The sequence below is a fragment of the Phyllostomus hastatus genome, unplaced genomic scaffold (genome assembly GCF_019186645.2).
Source record: "Phyllostomus hastatus isolate PE091 unplaced genomic scaffold, TTU_PhHast_1.1 phas_scaffold_55, whole genome shotgun sequence".
Taxonomy (NCBI): Eukaryota; Metazoa; Chordata; class Mammalia; order Chiroptera; family Phyllostomidae; genus Phyllostomus; species Phyllostomus hastatus.
The window spans coordinates 1,100,377-1,116,458 of NW_025334035.1; the positions used below are offsets into that span (position 1 = coordinate 1,100,377).

The 16,082-nt window shown below is 54.6% G+C and overlaps 1 protein-coding gene across 5 annotated transcripts in view; it reads left to right on the plus strand.

Annotated features, from left to right (window-relative positions):
• SPNS2 (sphingolipid transporter 2) overlaps positions 1–16,082 on the plus strand; it is a 37,517-nt gene that overhangs the window by 19,723 nt on the left and 1,712 nt on the right. The window contains exons 3-12 of one of the 5 annotated variants that reach the window (XR_006783973.1): positions 6,046–6,182; positions 9,960–10,111; positions 10,345–10,411; positions 11,768–11,910; positions 12,222–12,374; positions 12,502–12,691; positions 13,016–13,081; positions 14,860–14,958; positions 15,043–15,206; positions 15,575–15,735. Coding sequence is in view for 4 of the 5 variants with exons in the window: in XM_045824081.1 (XP_045680037.1) it covers positions 6,046–6,182; positions 9,960–10,111; positions 10,345–10,411; positions 11,768–11,910; positions 12,222–12,374; positions 12,502–12,691; positions 13,016–13,081; positions 14,860–14,958; positions 15,043–15,206; positions 15,544–15,735 (1,363 nt within the window). In the remaining variant the exon portion in view is untranslated. Of the gene's footprint in view, positions 1–6,045; positions 6,183–9,859; positions 10,112–10,344; positions 10,412–11,767; positions 11,911–12,221; positions 12,375–12,501; positions 12,692–13,015; positions 13,082–14,859; positions 14,959–15,042; positions 15,207–15,543; positions 15,736–16,082 lie in introns of those variants that run through there. The other 4 variants (XM_045824081.1, XM_045824083.1, XM_045824082.1 and 1 more) reach the window with 4 other exon arrangements.

A 16,082-nucleotide genomic window follows, 5' to 3' on the forward strand; every position in this document is an offset into this window, starting at 1 on the left:
TGACCCTGGGCTTCCTTGTCCCCAAGGAAGGCATGGAGGGACAAGGGAGTCCAGGGTCAGGAGGGTCACCGTTTCATCTTGGGCAAGTTCCCCTAACTATCAGTGGCCTCAGCTGTAAAATGGGACAGACACAAGGACGCTCAGGGTGGAGCCTGGTGACCCCCAGCAGGCTGGATCTAGGGGTGCGGACAGGGTGTGCCTGCTCTGGGAGGAGCCCCCCTGTGGCCCAGGATGCCCCTGCCCACCTAGAACAGCAGGCAGAGAGCCGGGCTGAGAAGCAGGGGCTGCCTCCCTGCTTCGCTACGGGCAGGCAGGTGGGCATGAACCAGGAGGGTTGGGGTCTGGCCAAGGCGGGCTCACCTCCCTCAGCCCCTCTCCACCCACCCTGTGGGGGCTTTTCCAGCGCATCTGGCGCATGCTGTGGTTCTCCACTGCCCTCTAACTGAACGCCAAGCCTGGCCCTAGTGTTTAGGGCCCAACCTCCCTCCACAGCCTCATCTCCCGCTACTCCCCACACAGCTTCCTCACGCTGCAGCCTGAACTCCTCTCTTGCTGTCCCCAGCACACCCTGTACTTTCTCTGACCTTGGGAACATCAGGGGAGACCACCCCCTTCCCGGCTGGCAGTCTGTAGTGTGATTTAGAGCAAGGCCTCTGGGGTCGGACAAATTGGGGTTTAAATTCTGACTCAGCCACACACTGTGGTGTGATGTCACTGCTTTCAGCCCCTGCTGTCCCCTCTGTAAGATGAAGAAGATAACAGAGAGAATCAGATGAGGTCACCTGTGTGTGCTTATGGCCAGGCCACATCCTTGGCCCCTGCCTGTAATAAATATTCTGTATATGATAACCAAGGTTATTATTAACAATAAGCGTTGTGCTCCTTAACCATTACTTATGAGATTGTAATCTATATTTTAGTATATATATTCTTGATTTAAAATTTTTTTACTTATGGATTTTTAGAGAGACAGGAAGGGAGAGGGCAAGCAGAAGCGCCAACTTGCTGTGCCATATGTGTGGATGGATTGCATTGTGCTGATCGATCCATCTGTTGATAGATATTTAGATTGTTTTCTCCTTTTGGAAGTTGTGGATGATGGTGCTATGAATATGGGTGAGCAAATAACTATCTGAGTCCTTTCTTCTTTCTTTAAAACACTTTTAAAAATTGATTTTAGAGACAGAGGAAGGAGGAGAGAGAGACAGAGAAAAACATCGATTTGTTGTCCCACTCATTTATGCACCCACTGGTGGAATCTTCTTGTATGTGCCCTGACTGGGGATCGAACCTGTAACCTCGGTGTATTGGGCGAGGCTCTAACTATCTGGCTAGGGCTACTCTTGATTTTAATTACTATCATCATGGTAGATTCCTATGCATCTTTCAATGCCCAGCTCTGAAATCACTACCTCCATGAAGCCTCCCTTCACGATACGGGTAGGAATTGGCCTTCCTTGCTGGTTCCTTGGCATTTTAGCCCTTTAAGCTGGTCCAAGTGCCACAGTGCCACTCAGATTCTTTTTGTTCCCTCCCCACCGAGCACCGACGAACACAGAGGGAGCAATTCTCCCTCCTCCCCCTGACACCTGTACGTCCTAATGAGACCAAAATCTCTTTCCTGCCTGATCTCAGGCAGGTCCTGGGAGGCCAGCCCAGCAGGAAAAATTCTTTTTCTAGATATGAGGAAATGATTTCTGCCTTGATTAATCTACACAAGGGCCCAGTGTTGACTGAGACTGACCCACCCTGGGCAGGGTGTGGCACTAAGCACCTTACACGCTCTTTCATCCACTGCTAAGAACAACTGGAGAGCTGCTATTTTTATCTTCATTCTACAGATGGGGAAGTTAGTTGGCTTGCTGGGAATGGCTCAGACCTGCTCAGGACAGTCAATTGTTAGATTTTTCAGGAATTATGTGAGCTGGCTTATTAAAAACAAAATCATGTAAATGTAGGGTTAAAAACAAAGGTAATAAATACAATCCATCACTCCCTAATTATTTTACTAGGTTTCACTCAGCTGTGTTCCTAAGGTTACGCACTTCTATTATATCTGTCTGGTAGGAATACTGCGCACACAGCGCTGTGTGGGGCAGTGACGCCACACTGGCGGTTTGAAATCAGCCCAGGCCAGAGTATTCACATGGTGAAAACAGGCAAACACTGCACGTCCAGAGCACCAGTGGTGCAGCATTTCTCAGTGCACCGCTGACAGGTACAGAGAGGCCCTGACTGCTCAGGGTCACCCAGCTGGGAAGGAGCAGAGCTGAATTCGAGCCCAGGCAGCGTGTTGCGCGTGCCCACGTTTGTGTACCTCTCCGCTGATTCTGCCCAAGGCCCCAGTTGCACACCCACCCACTCTCACTGTTGTCCCTGAGATAAGGGAGACAGTCACACTCTTCCAGTCCACCCTCTGTCTCCTAGTGTACCTCCTGTCCTCCTGCCTCCCTGGGGACTCAGGTCTGCCCCAGAGCAGCCCAGTCCATGTGCACATTCAGCCTGGCAGTCAGAGGCCACTCACTGGCCACCTTGTCTGCCCACTCCCAGCCTTTGTCTGACCATCTGCCCGTCAGCTGTGGGGCTGCCTTGCAGGAGGAGGAGACAGGGCTGCCTTGCCTGTGACCCAGGCCTGCCCTTGCTTGCTGCCCTCTTTATCCCACCTGGGACCTCCGAGGCTCCTCCCACCACTGGCAGTGACATCCCCTCAGAGTCCCCTGAGGCTTCCCTTGTGCTGCAAGAACAAAATCAGGTCAGGTCATTCTTCTGCTCAACATTCCCCACTGTCTTCCTTTCTCACCTTCAGAAGCCAGAGCATCACAATGGGCCACAAGGCCTACCCTATCTGGCCTCCCGCCCTCTGGCCTCTGTGCCTTTCCTCTAATATGCTAAGCACACTCCTGCCCCAGGACCTTTGTACTTGTTATTCTTGCCCCAGTATTTACATGATTTGTTTCCTCACCTCCTCCAGGTCTTTGCTAAAATGTCACTTTCACTGACCCTTCTATTTAAAATTATAGTATCTGTTTTCCACATTTCCTATCTCCTGTTTCTGCCCTTTGCCCTCCTTAGCACTTGTTGCTGTCTGGCACACTATAGTTTTTATTTGATGGTCTGTTTCTCCTCGGTAGAATGAAAGCACCAAGAGAACAGGAATTTTTTTAAATTATATTTTATTGATTATGCTATTACTGTTGTCCTGATTTTTCCTTCTTTGTCCCCCCTCCACCCAGTAGCCCCCACTCCTTCAGGCAATCCCCCCACCATGGTTCATGTCCACGGGTCATGACTCTAAGTGACTTTTTATCCCCATGGCTATTCTGTAACTACCTGTTTGTACTTCTTAATCCCCTCACCTCTTCACCCATTCTCCCCACACCCCCTTCCCATCTGGCAACCATCAAAACACTCTCCGTATCCATGATTCTGTCTCTGTTCTTCTTGTTTGCTTAGTTTGTTTTTTAGATTCAGTTGTTGATAGATTTGTATTCATTGCCATTTTATTGCTCATAGTTTTGATCTTTTTCTTAAAAAAGTCCCTTTAACATTTCATGTAATAATGGTTTGTTGATGATGAACTCCTTTAGTTTTTCCTTGTTTGGGAAGCTCTTTATCTGCCCTTCAATTCTAAATGATAGCTTTGCTGGGTAGAGTAATCTTGTCTGTAGGTCTCTGCTTTTCATGACTTTGAGTATTCTTTGTCAATCCCTTCTGACCTGCAAAGTTTCTTTTGAGAAATCAGTGGACAGTCTTATGGGAAGTCCCTTGTAGGTAACTAACTTCTTTTCTCTTACTGCTCTTAAGATTCTCTCTTTATCTTTAACCTTTGGCATTTTAATTATGATGTGTCTTGGAGTGGGCCTCTTTGCATCCATCTTATTTTGGACTCTCTGTGCTTCCTGGACTTGCATGTCTATTTCCTTCACCAAATCAGGGAAGTTTTCTTTCATTATTTTTTCAAACAAAATTTCAAATTTGTTATTCTCTCTCTTCTCCTTCTGGCACCCTTATGGTGCAAATGTTGGACCTCTTGAAGTTGTCCCAGAGGTTGCTTATACTATCCTCATTTTTTGGATTCTTTTTTCTTCTTCTTGTTCTCATTGGTTGTTTTTTTTCTTCTTTCTGTTCCAAGACAATGATTTGATTCTCAGCTTCATCCACTCTACTGTTGTTTCCCTATAAATGTTCTTTATTTCAACTAGTGTACCCTTCGTTTCTGACTGGATCTTTTTTATGCTGTTGAGGTCCTCACTAAGTTCCCTGAGTATCCTTATAACCAGTACTTTGAACTCTGCAACTGACAGATTGCTTATCTCCATTTCATTTAGTTCTTTTTCTGGAGTTTTGATCTGTTCTTTCATTTGGGCCATATTTCTTTGTCTCCTCATTTTGGCAGCCTCCCTGTGTTTGCTTCTATGTATTAGGTAGAGCTGCTTTGACTCTATCTTGGTAGAGTGGTCTAACATAGTAGGTGTCCTGTAGGGTCCAGTGGCACAGCCTCCCCTATCACCCAAGCTGGGTACTTGAGGTACACCCTTTGTGTGGGCTGAGTACCCCCTCCTCTTGTAGTTGAGCCTTGGTTGCTGTTGGCAAGTCAATGGGAGGAATTTACCCAGGCCAGTTACATGCAAAGACTGTCTGTGACCACTGTTCACTAACCTCCACCCTCCATGGAGGGTCAACTGTGCAGGGGCAGGGTGGTGGTGCTCCCAGGTCTATAGCTCTCCACTGCATGCACAGGCTCTGGGGTTTCTGGGTGGTGCAGGCCAAGGTCAGCCTCTGCCTGTGTTTTGCCCAGGACTGCCCTTCCTGAGCTATAAAGCAGTCTGAGATGGCTACTGTGTGTGCTGGGCTTGGAGATTCCCTGGTGAAGTGAAGCTGTGAATCTAGGCTGGCTGCTGTTAGTGCTGGGCCTGGGGCTCATTGAGGTCAGCTATTTCTTGTTTGAGAGGATTTAAGTTGTGCAGCAGGACCCAAGACCAGCCATTCTTGTGGAAAAGCTGCTTGGGTGGGCCCTTAAGTCAGGAGGGGTGGAGTCGCTGGCAATCTTCAAGGCAGGTCAAACCATGTTAGCCAGGTTGATGGAGTCTCAGATATGGCACCAGTTTGCTGGCCCCATTTGGATAGATGTGGCTTCTTTAACTCTAGTTGTCAGACTTCTATTCAACTCGATTTTTGACAGTTCTAAGTGATGGTTGTTCTATATTTTAGTTATAATTTTGATGTGGTTATGTGAAGAGGCAAGCCATGTCTGCCTATGTTGCCATCTTGATCAGAAGCCAGGAATTTTTGTCTGTTTTTTTAATGAATGGATGGGTGGATGGAGGGAGGGAGGGATAGATGCATGGATGGATGGATGAATGAATGGATGGATGGATGAATGAGTGCATGAATGAAGAAAGGAGGGAACAAATGAACAAAATGTTTCCAAATGTCAAGAAAGCCTTTGAGGAGCTGGGAGGGAGGGTGGCAGTGTGATCTGCCAGGTATGAGACCTGGAGATCCAGGCCCAGCTCTGCCCTGATTTGCTCTGTGACCTTGGGTATCTCCCTTCCCCTCTCTTCCCCAAGTCTAACGAGGAAAGCAGTGAGGCCAAGTATAAGGAACACTGGCTCTGGAGTCAGACAGGCAAAGCTCAAATCCCCCCTGGGCCATTTCACTGCTGGTGGGGCCTTGGGCCGTCACTTCTCCCTGAGCTTGTCTCCCATCTGCGAGGTGGGACGGGGTGGGAGGATGCACGAGATGCTTTGCGCCGAGCCCTTACAGCTGGACCAATGGGGGGCCTGCGTGAAAGAGGATGGCGTCATGGGAGCATCACCTGGCCCCAGCCTGCCTGCCCTGGGCCCAGGACTGGTGGAGGCTGCGTCCTCGTTATCATGGACATTTATCATTTACATTTGCTTCCTCAGTGGGGTGGCTTCCTCGGTCCCTTGCAGGCCAAGCTTTGTCTCCTGGGCTCTCGGCCTCAAACCAGGGTGGTGTGGGCAGGTGGGCTCAGCCACAGGGACTCTGCACCACTCCTCACGCTCTCCTCCACCTGAACAGTGTTCATCTGCAGCTTCATGGTGGCTGCCCCCGTCTTTGGCTACCTGGGCGACCGCTTCAACAGGAAGGTGATCCTCAGCTGCGGCATTTTCTTCTGGTCGGCAGTCACGTTCTCCAGCTCCTTCATCTCCCAGCAGGTGAGGCCTGTGCAGACTTCCTAGCCGGCAGCCCAGTGTCCCATCTGTTCCTCCAGTGGGTGGCCAGTCAGATTGACCAGCCCCTTTGCTTGAACCCCAGATTACTACTACCTTCCGAAGATAGTGGGATGAGGGGGTCTTTGGAGACTTTTATAAACTGGTCCTGCAAATAGAGCCTTCTCCACGCTGGCCTGAACTGAGGGACCTGCACCCCAGGGTGGACCCCTGACTCTTTCTAAGCTACCTCTGATGTGGAGAGGATGCAAGGAGCAGAGCAACTAGTTGGGCCTCAGGGTCAGGACCCTCTGGTTCTAGTCCTGGCTTTGCCATCATCTTGCTGTGTGACGGTAGGGAAGCCACTCCCCCTGTCTGGGCCTCCCACAGTTCACTCTTCATTTGACCGCCTGCTAACTATGGGGGACAAAGTCCTAGGAAAGTAAACATCCCTTCAACATAAGGAAGATGTTTCTTACTTGCTCCCACAGTTCTGGGTTTGCTTATCCCAACTCTGTTGCCCACTCAGCCCTGTGATCTGGAGAAATTTATTTAACCTTTAAAATGGAGATAAGCCTTCTCAATGTAAAGATTTATTATGAGAAATAACTGAGCTAATGAATATCCAGGCCCTGGAACATGGCAGGCGTTCAGCAAATCACTATCACTATTCTGTCTTCTAAAAAGGGGATATGTTACTTTGAGAGGTAGCAAGCTTCCCATCACTAGGGATGTTCAAGCAGAGGAAGGACAATCGCATGATGGTTAGTGTAGAGGGAGATAGAGGAAGAAGGGGAAAATACCAGGATCTGTCCTCAAGGAGTTTTCAGCCTGGGGGATGAAAGAGGAGACCCTGGTTCTGTCCTTGGGAGCACCCAAGCTGGGGATGGGAAGATTTGACAGGAGTCCTCAATGCAGAGAGAGCAGTCTTTTAAAATCCATGGGTCAGGGAAGGCTTCCTGGAGGAGGTGGCGTTTGACCTGGGTAAGCAGGACAGGAACATTAGGTGAAGAGAGCATGGGCAGAGGGAGCAAACTCATGGGTGCAGAAATGGTGGAGTGTGTTGAGAAATCGAGGACAGTGGTTTGGCTGGAAAGGAAGGCAGGGACCCAGTCACGGAGAGCCTCAAAGGGCAGATTGCAGAGCCTGGGCTTCCTCCTGAGGGCAGCGCAGGAACCCGGGAGAGTGTGAAGAAGGGAAAAGCTGACTCAGGTTTATGCTGACTGAGAGGAGGTTGGAGGCAAGTGCAGAGAGAATCAGCAGGTTTGGGGTTTCAGCATCGCTTCATGGGGCAGCTTCCCAGGAGGGTCAGGCTCAGGGAAGCTCTAAAGCCTGGAGCGTCAGCCCAACACCCACAGTAAAAAATGGGGCCTGGACAGCAAGCCTCTAGGGCCCCTCTAGACCTTGTTCTGCCCTTGGCCAGGCCCCTGGTCTCCTGACCCCTGGTGCTTCTTCTGGGATTGACCAGTGAGTCCAGGACCATGATGCCAGTGCTAGGTCCCTCTGGGTGCGTAGGCGGGAGGAAGGGGTAGGGAGAGAAGATGAGCAGAGGCAGAGAGAAATACAGACAGATCACCCCAATTGATCTATAAATTCATTGCAACCACAATCTGAGTCCCGCAGGAGTTTTTGGTGGACCTTGGCAATCTGATTCTGAAGTTAATTTGGCAGAGAAAATGCCTAGGAACAGCCAAGAACATTGTGAAAACTAAGAGTGAAAGGGGACTTGCCCCATCAGTTCTTCCAATATGGCCGTTCTAGCTAACACAGCAGAGGGACAGATCAGTGAGACAGGCTCCCTCCCAGGGAACTGAGTGTGGGACGAGAGCTGCATCTCACATGGTTTTGGAAGAATCGACTATCCATCTGGAGGAAAAATAAAGTTGAGTCTGTATTTCAAGCTATGTGTCAAAATAAATTCCAAATAGGTCAAAGTAAAGTAAAAAGCAAACAATAAAAACCTAGAACTATAGAGCAATAAGAAGACTAATAGCACAGTAGAAAAATGGGCAAAGGATAGTGACAGGAGAAGATACCCCATGGGCAATGAAAGAAGGAAGAGACAGTACTGTCTGGACGAATCAGGGAAATGCAAATTAAAACAATGCGATACCATTTCACACCCATCAGATTGGCAACAATTAAAAAGGCTGGCAATACCAGGTGTTATTAAAGCTGCTGGGAGGAGTGTAAATTGATACTCTCAGCAAAACTGGCAGGAATTTGCAAAATTCTAGCTGTGCACATCCTATGGCTCAGCCTTCTTCTACTTTCCAGTTAGATGCCCAAGACAGAAACTCTGACTGGTGGACACGAGGTTGCATGTAAGAGTATTTGTCGCAGTCTTGAAATAGAATAGAGGGAAATGGCTGGCCGAGAGGAGCATGGCTGAGGGAAGCCCAGATAAAATGGGGTGTCTTCACCTAATGAGACTCTTGACCACAAAAGAATGAACTAGATATAATTAAAAGATAAGAAGGGGAGGAAAAGTAAGTTGTGGGACAAGATGCATGGACTTGTTCCTTTGTGGTCAGTATGTGGATGTGCAGAAACAAATGCACAAGCTAGTGGGTCCCTTGTCAGAGAGGTCTGATCTGCCTGCTCTTGTACCAAGGAGAATGGCTGAGGACCCCCCCACCCCCAGTCCCTTGCTCTCTCTCTAAAATATAACGAACATAAAGTATTAGAGAATAGTTTAATCATTTTGTGATGGAATAGGTCCTCCTGAACGAGATGGGAAATCCAGAAGCCATTAAGGGAAAATTAGCAGAATGGATGCCCTCAAATTAAACAACATAAATACAAAGTGGAAAGAAAGATGATGGAAAATATTTGTGACATACGTAATAAAGGATCAATAGCCATGATATATAAAAAGCTATTAGCACTCAAGGCAAGAAAGACAATCTAACAGAAAAATAGGCAAAGGCTGTAGGCAGGTGATCCCCAGGAAAAGGAGCACAGGGGCCAGGGCCTAGGGAGAGACTCAGAGACGGAGAGAGTGAACAAGCTATAGAAATGAGAGGCACCAAGGTGGCTGAGCAGGGCCAAGGAAGAGCTGGGAAGAAGGAGAGAGGGAAGCAGAGAGCCCAGAGGAGGGCTGGATGTGGGCGATGCTGGCTGGATGGGTGGTCAGGGTGTGGCCGGGGAAAGATGACCAGGCTGGCTTCTCAGGTTCTGGGCAGCTGGGGGGACAGAGGGGATGGGTCCACATCAAAGGCATAGTACCACTGGCAGCTGGCATGACCCCACCCTTCCCAGTTCAGTGGGGCTTTGCTCTTTGATGTGTGTGTGTGGGGAGGGGCGCCGAGCCACTGGGCTGCCCCTCGCACTCTTCCCTCACACTTAATCCTCAGTGCTGTCAGGGTCAGCCCAGCTGCCCTGCCTGGGGTGGGACACATAGTGGGAGTGACTCGAGGCTCCCAAGGTGGGGCCAGAACTCAGGGAGGAAGTCCCCCAACTGGAGTGGGGTGTGAAGACACAGCCTCATGTCCTCCATGCTCACAAGGACTGAGGTGCCTGTCTGGACCGGACCTACAGCTCTCTACTTGGTGAAGTCAAGTCCCATCCCAGCACTCCAGGCCCAGGCAGACCTGCTCTATGGAGGGCGAAGCTGAGGCCCACAGTGGCCTGGCCATGTAGTTGTTGCTGAGGCAGGGGTTGGGCTCCATCCTCTCCTCTAGATCCTGGGCCCTGCCGGGGGGTGAAGCAAAGTGGGGACCAAGGATGAGCGGGCGGAGGAGGAGGACAGACCCCCCAGCATTCCCTGCCCCTCTCCCACAGCACTTCTGGCTGCTGGTCCTGTCCCGGGGGCTGGTGGGCATCGGCGAGGCCAGCTACTCCACCATCGCGCCCACCATCATTGGCGACCTCTTCACCAAGAACACACGCACGCTCATGTTGTCTGTCTTCTACTTTGCCATCCCGCTGGGCAGGTGAGGATCTGGGCAAGGTCCGCTTGAACTTCTAACCTCCCCCTATCCCTGAGGCTCGGCCCTCTGTGGCCTGAACACATGGGTGGTCAGCCTTGGAGAAATGCTGGATCTGCTCCCCCACTGGCTGGCTGGGTAGTTGGGGTAGGTGGGCAGGTGTCCTGCCTCATAGGCAGTGAGCACCCCCTGCCCGCCACCACTACCTGTCCTCACGACTGTGCCTGTCTTCTCTGCAGCGGCCTGGGCTACATCACCGGCTCCAGTGTGAAGCAGGCAGCCGGAGACTGGCACTGGGCCTTGCGGGTAAGGACGCCCCCAGACCAGTTTAGCCCAGGGTCACCCAGAGATTCAGGGGCAGAACCCGGGCTAGGATGCAGGCCTTGGCCTCCAGGTTCCCCATATCATGGGCCTGTACTCTTCTAGATTAGTCCACATTGTGGTGTCAAGGGGCCCAAGTGAGAGCAGAGCCCAACAGCCCCCGCTTCCAGGGGTCCCTGGCTGAGAGCACGAATTCTCTCACTGTATCAGGAAATTCCAGGTCCACGATGGCACTTCCTGCTTTGAGCCCTGGCACTGTGCTGGGGTGAGGCTGAGACAAGACCTCTGTGGCGGGGGGGGGGCCTCCCGGCCTCCCCAGGTCTGCAGCCACTTCCTGTCCCTGGTGAGGATTCAGGGCAAGTATGCCAAGGCCTCGACCAGTGCAATCAGAGGAAACAGAGATCCCCAGTCTCACAGAGGAGAGGAAGCTTAAGACAAAGTGTTTTTTCCTCAAAAGCAGGAAGGAAGCAGCCTCCGTGGAATTTCTTAATGGGGGTGGGAGTAAATGGAGAGGAACACCCCAGCCCATTGGCTCCCAGGCCTGGTGGGATGGGAGCAGGTTTCCCTGTCTCATCAGCGGGTGAAGGAACTGACATCTTGGAGTCCAGGCTGCCAGGATGTCCCCCTGTCTGGAGAGAGGCCTGGGGCCTGGTGGTTCTGTCCCTGCCACTGGGCAGGACACAGGAAGCACCCAAAGGGAGCCCTGAGCCTCTTCTCCTGGGGCCCACATGGGCCTGTCCCAAGTGAAAACCTACCTGATCTGTTTGCTGATCCTCCATTCCCAGCCCGCCCCTTCCAGTGCCCTCCGAGGCGAGGGTCTGCCTTAGGAAACTTTCCCAGACCCAGGGGCTTGGGCAGGGCTGGTATCTGGTTCCCTGTCCACAGGAACTCTCTCCCCTCCCACTCACAATTCCATATGTCTGTCCAATATCTATCTGTCTTCCTTTCCATTCACTCACCATCCATCCATCCATCCATCCATCCATCCATCCTTCCATCCATCCTTCCATCCTTCCATCTACCTGTCCATCTCTCGGTCCATCTATTCAGCCATCTGTCTTCCCTACTCGATCCATCTGACCGCCCATCCCTCCCTTCAGTCTTCCTCCCCTCCTGCCCCTGCTGTGGACACTGCAGCTGGAGCCCCTAAGCCCTTTTAGCTGAGTTCATTCCCAGTGGCTTTGCTCAGCAGGCCAATCAGGAAGGCTGGGCAGATATGAGCCCAGAGGAGGAACCCAGAGCCCAGGGAAAGTGTGATTTGCCTGCACTCCCCACCTGGTGCAGCAGAGACAAAGCTGGCTTGGCCCTGGTATCCTGATTTGGTGCTCCATGCCCCATCAGGTGTCCCCCATTGTGGGCATGATCACAGGAACACTCATCCTCGTCCTGGTTCCGGCCACTAAGAGAGGCCATGCCGACCAGCTCGGGGGGCAGCTCAAGGCACGGACCTCGTGGCTCCGAGATATGAAGGCCCTGATTCGCAAGTGAGTGCTGCTGGGAGGGGGTTGGGGGGAGGGGTGGGGTGCCAAGATGAGAAGGCACCCTTTGCAGGGCGGTCTACCCAGCACCCCCCTCCCAGACCCCCTGCTGTCTCCGCTGCCAACAGTGCTGGGAGCAACATTTTGGCCACTAGTGTTTATTACTCTGCAGCCATAGCTCTCCCGCCCAGAACCTGTAAGGGAAGACATTAGAGGCCTTCTGACCCTGGGGAAGCAGTCAGAGAGGAAAGGCTGCTGCCCACCAGCTGCAGGGGGCCTGGCCCCACTCAGTGTCGCTGCCCCAACCTCTTCCCCAGCCGCAGCTACGTCTTCTCCTCCCTGGCCACGTCGGCTGTGTCCTTCGCCACAGGGGCCCTCGGCATGTGGATCCCGCTCTACCTGTACCGTGCCCAGGTCGTGCAGAAGACGGCAGAGACATGCAGCAGCCCGCCCTGTGGGGCCAAGGACAGGTGGGGCAGGGCCGGGCGAGGGTGGTGGGCAGCAGGGTGGCCGGGGACAATGGGCAGAAGTGCCAGCCCTCTGCCCCAGCATTGTTCTTCCTGTCAGCCCACACCCCACCGTCCTTTGTCCCCACAGCCTCATCTTTGGGGCCATCACCTGCTTTACGGGCTTCCTGGGTGTGGTGACGGGGGCAGGAGCCACGCGCTGGTGCCGCCTTCGGACCCAGCGAGCTGACCCGCTGGTGTGTGCCGTGGGCATGCTGGGCTCTGCCATCTTCATCTGCCTCATCTTTGTGGCCGCCAAAAGCAGCATTGTGGGGGCCTATGTGAGTGCAGTGGGGGGGTGCAGGGTGGTGGGGGGCGTGGCCCGGCAGGAGATGCAGTCTGACTTATGGGGCCCTCCATCCCCATGGGAAGGCTCCTATCTGCCTGCCCTGCTCTGTCCAGGCCCTGCCAGGGCTCTGGTGCCCTTTGGGCTGTGGGCCTGGTTCGATAAGCCAGAAATTATTCGTGAGCCTGACTGCCAAGAGATGCAGGCCCCAGGGGGAGGGGTGGGAGGCTTCTCTGCCAGCAGGCAGGGGGCAGGGAGCAACCTGAGGCTGCTGGTGGGTGAATGTCTCCTGACGGCTGTTCTGGTCTCTCCTGGGCAGATCTGCATCTTTGTCGGGGAGACGCTGCTGTTTTCTAACTGGGCCATCACTGCAGACATCCTCATGGTGAGGCAGGCTGAGGTCGCCTCCGCTGACCAGGCCTCTAGACCTCTCAGGGCAGCTGGGCAGGGTGAAGGAAGGGAAGAGCTGGCAGGACTTGGTGGTGGGGTTGGGGGGCGGCAGGCTGGGAAGCTGAGCCAGGAGGCGAGGAGGGGATCAGGGCTGTTGGGGTCTGCATGGGGCAGGGCCTGAAATCAGAGGGCCGAGCAGGAGTGGGTGTGGAGACTGGGTGTGTGTGTGGGGGAGTCTGCAGGCTCAGGTTTGTGGCCGGGAGGCTGGCAGTGCCAGGCTGGCACGGAGGGGGTGCTGCCCGCCAGCGTTCCTCCCCCAGGGTCTGCACTGCCATCCGCCCAGCTCAGCCTGGGGCCCAGGCACGTCTGCCCGAATGCCTGCGGCTGTGGCTGGCGGACAGAGGCCGTCTTCACGGGGCCAACAATGGGCTCCAGAGCAGCCGGCCAGGGACAAAGGGCTGTCTGAGCTCAGCAGGGGTTTGCGTCCCTGGGCGGGTGCGGTGCAGCCTGGGAGGAGCTGGGAGGGGGCTGCGGACCTGGAGACTTTCAGCAGTCTGGAGGGTGGTGAGGGTTGGGGGTGGCACCAGGTCCTGTCCTCTGGGCCCTGCCGAGTCAGTGTCAGGAGAAGACTGGGAGGAGGGAGTGCAAGGACCAGCAGGGTTGGGGTGGGAGTGGGGTGGGGTGGGGACAGGGCCTGGGAGCTGCTGAGATGGCCCTGGAGGCAGCAGGCTGAAGGGCTCCTCATGGGCCACCCTCAGGACACTCAGGTTTGGGGCCACAATATGGGATAGCCCAGGAGATCAGAGTTCATCGGGCACAGAGTTCAACGGGCCGCTGTGCCCCTCTGGGAAGGCTGCCGTGCCTCACCAGAGTGTCCCTGCCTAGCCGTTTCACCTGGGATGGTCACTCTCTTGCCCACACCAGTCCATGGGCTGGAGAAGGCTCAGGTGGGGAGGGGGAGGTCTGATTCAGCTCTCAACATGGAGCCAGGTAGGGGGGCGGGGGTGGGTTTGGGGGGTGGTCACTGCACGTGCCTGGAGTGAAGGAGTAGGAATCTGTTTGAATCAAGTGCCCTCGGTGCTGGACAGAACCCCCATCCCTGCCTCTGCCCCAGTGGCAGCCCCAGCTGCTGACAGGGTTTGGGTCCGAGGGAAATCGTGTCCCACTTTATTAAGTGTCTCAGCCGTGTGACTATTGCTGGAAATGGGGCCACATCATCCCATCGGATCCAGGTCTCCTTCCAGCTCCCTGTGATGGATTGCCGGTGGGGGGTGGGGGGCAGGCTGCTCTCACAGGCTGTCCGATGGCTGGCACTCTAACTGGCTGAGGCATCTAGAGCTCGGGGGCAAGGGCCTCTGGGGGGTCCACTGTGAGTGCTGCTGCTGGCCCCGCCCAGCTTTGGAGCTGTGCCCCCTGTGGTTAGGGCCTGCTGGGTCTGAGAGGGGTTCCTGGAGCCCAGCGGCTCCTAGCATTTGGTCCCAGGGCTGCCCATGGCTAAAGGTGGAGGCTCTCCAGACATGTCCTACTGCCCACTCCCCTGTAGGTCAACCTCACGGAGGGGACCAAGACGGATCTTTAACTGGTGGGTGAGATGTCCCCCTGGGCCACAGTTGGCTCTCCTCCAGGTGCCCAGTGCAGAATCTAAGGCAGCCTGGTCTCATGGGCAGAAGGGATCTGACAATATGAGGGCTTCCCAAGTGTCCTGACCCCAGGGACGAGGCCAGGTGGGTGGCCCTGGCTCCTCTGGCCTCTGACCTGTCACCTCTTCCATAGTGCGTGGTCATCCCCACGAGACGGGCCACCGCCATGGCCCTGCAGAGCTTCACCTCTCACCTGCTGGGGGATGCTGGCAGCCCCTACCTCATCGGCTTTGTGAGTTCCCGGGGCAGGGTGGCCATGGTGGGTGATGGGCTTCAGGTGGCGGGCCCGCCCTGACACCCCCCACAATCCTCGCAGATCTCCGACCTGATCCGCCAAAGCACCAAGGACTCCCCGCTCTGGGAGTTCTTGAGCCTGGGCTACGCCCTCATGCTCTGCCCCTTCGTCGTGGTCCTGGGTGGCATGTTCTTCCTAGCCACTGCTCTCTTCTTCCTCAGTGACCGTGCCAAGGCCGAGCAGCAGTGAGTGGGGTAGGGTGGGCCTGTCGCCTGCGCTGCCACAACCCTGTCTGGTGGTGCGAGGGGAATGCGGGCGGGTCACCTGGCCCCTGGGGTGTCGGTCCAGCTCCCAAGCCTCCCTGACCTTGTCATGTGGCCTGCAGCTCACAGGCCTCCACCCCTCCCGGAGCGGGCTTGGGAGCTGGGGGAGTCCACGGTGAGCTGGGGTGTTCCTGGTGGTTCTAGACTTGGGTTTCTCTGGAGAGATGGTGTTCAGAGCTGGGACCCCTCTTCTGTTCCTCTCATTTTCTGACTTCTTTCTCCTCTCTTTACTCTTCTCTCTTTCCTCTCCCCACCCCTGGGCTCTCCCACCTCCCCCTGGGGCTGACGAGGTCCCTGCCCAGCACGTCCGGTCAACCGGCCCCCGTGATGCGATGTGCCAGAGCAGTGCCCGGGCTCAGCCCCCGCTGATCCGCCGCCTTGACCCCTGCCCGTCTCTCCCCCAGGGCGAACGAGCTGGCAATGCCGCCCGCATCCATGAAGGTCTGAGGCGGTGAGTGCAGGCCAGTGGGGGGTGGCATAGGTGGGGGGGTTGGGGGGAACCCTGGTGGGAGGGGAAGGCAGGGTTAGGGGAGAGGAAGCACTTAGGCAGTCCTTCCCCCTGAAACGTTGCCCAAGTTGGCTGGAGGACCTGTGGGCGGGGTGCAGGTTCCCTCTTCCAGTAAACCAGACCCCCTCCTTCCTCAGAAGAGGTGGGGGCATGGGTCAGGGCCACAGCTAGCCAGGACTCCCTGCTGTCCTGGACTCCGTCATTCCGGTTTCCTAGAGGTGCCAGGGCCCGACTCCTACCTTGACCTTCCTTTGGGAGGGGCACTTCTCAGCAGTGCGAGACCTGAGGTC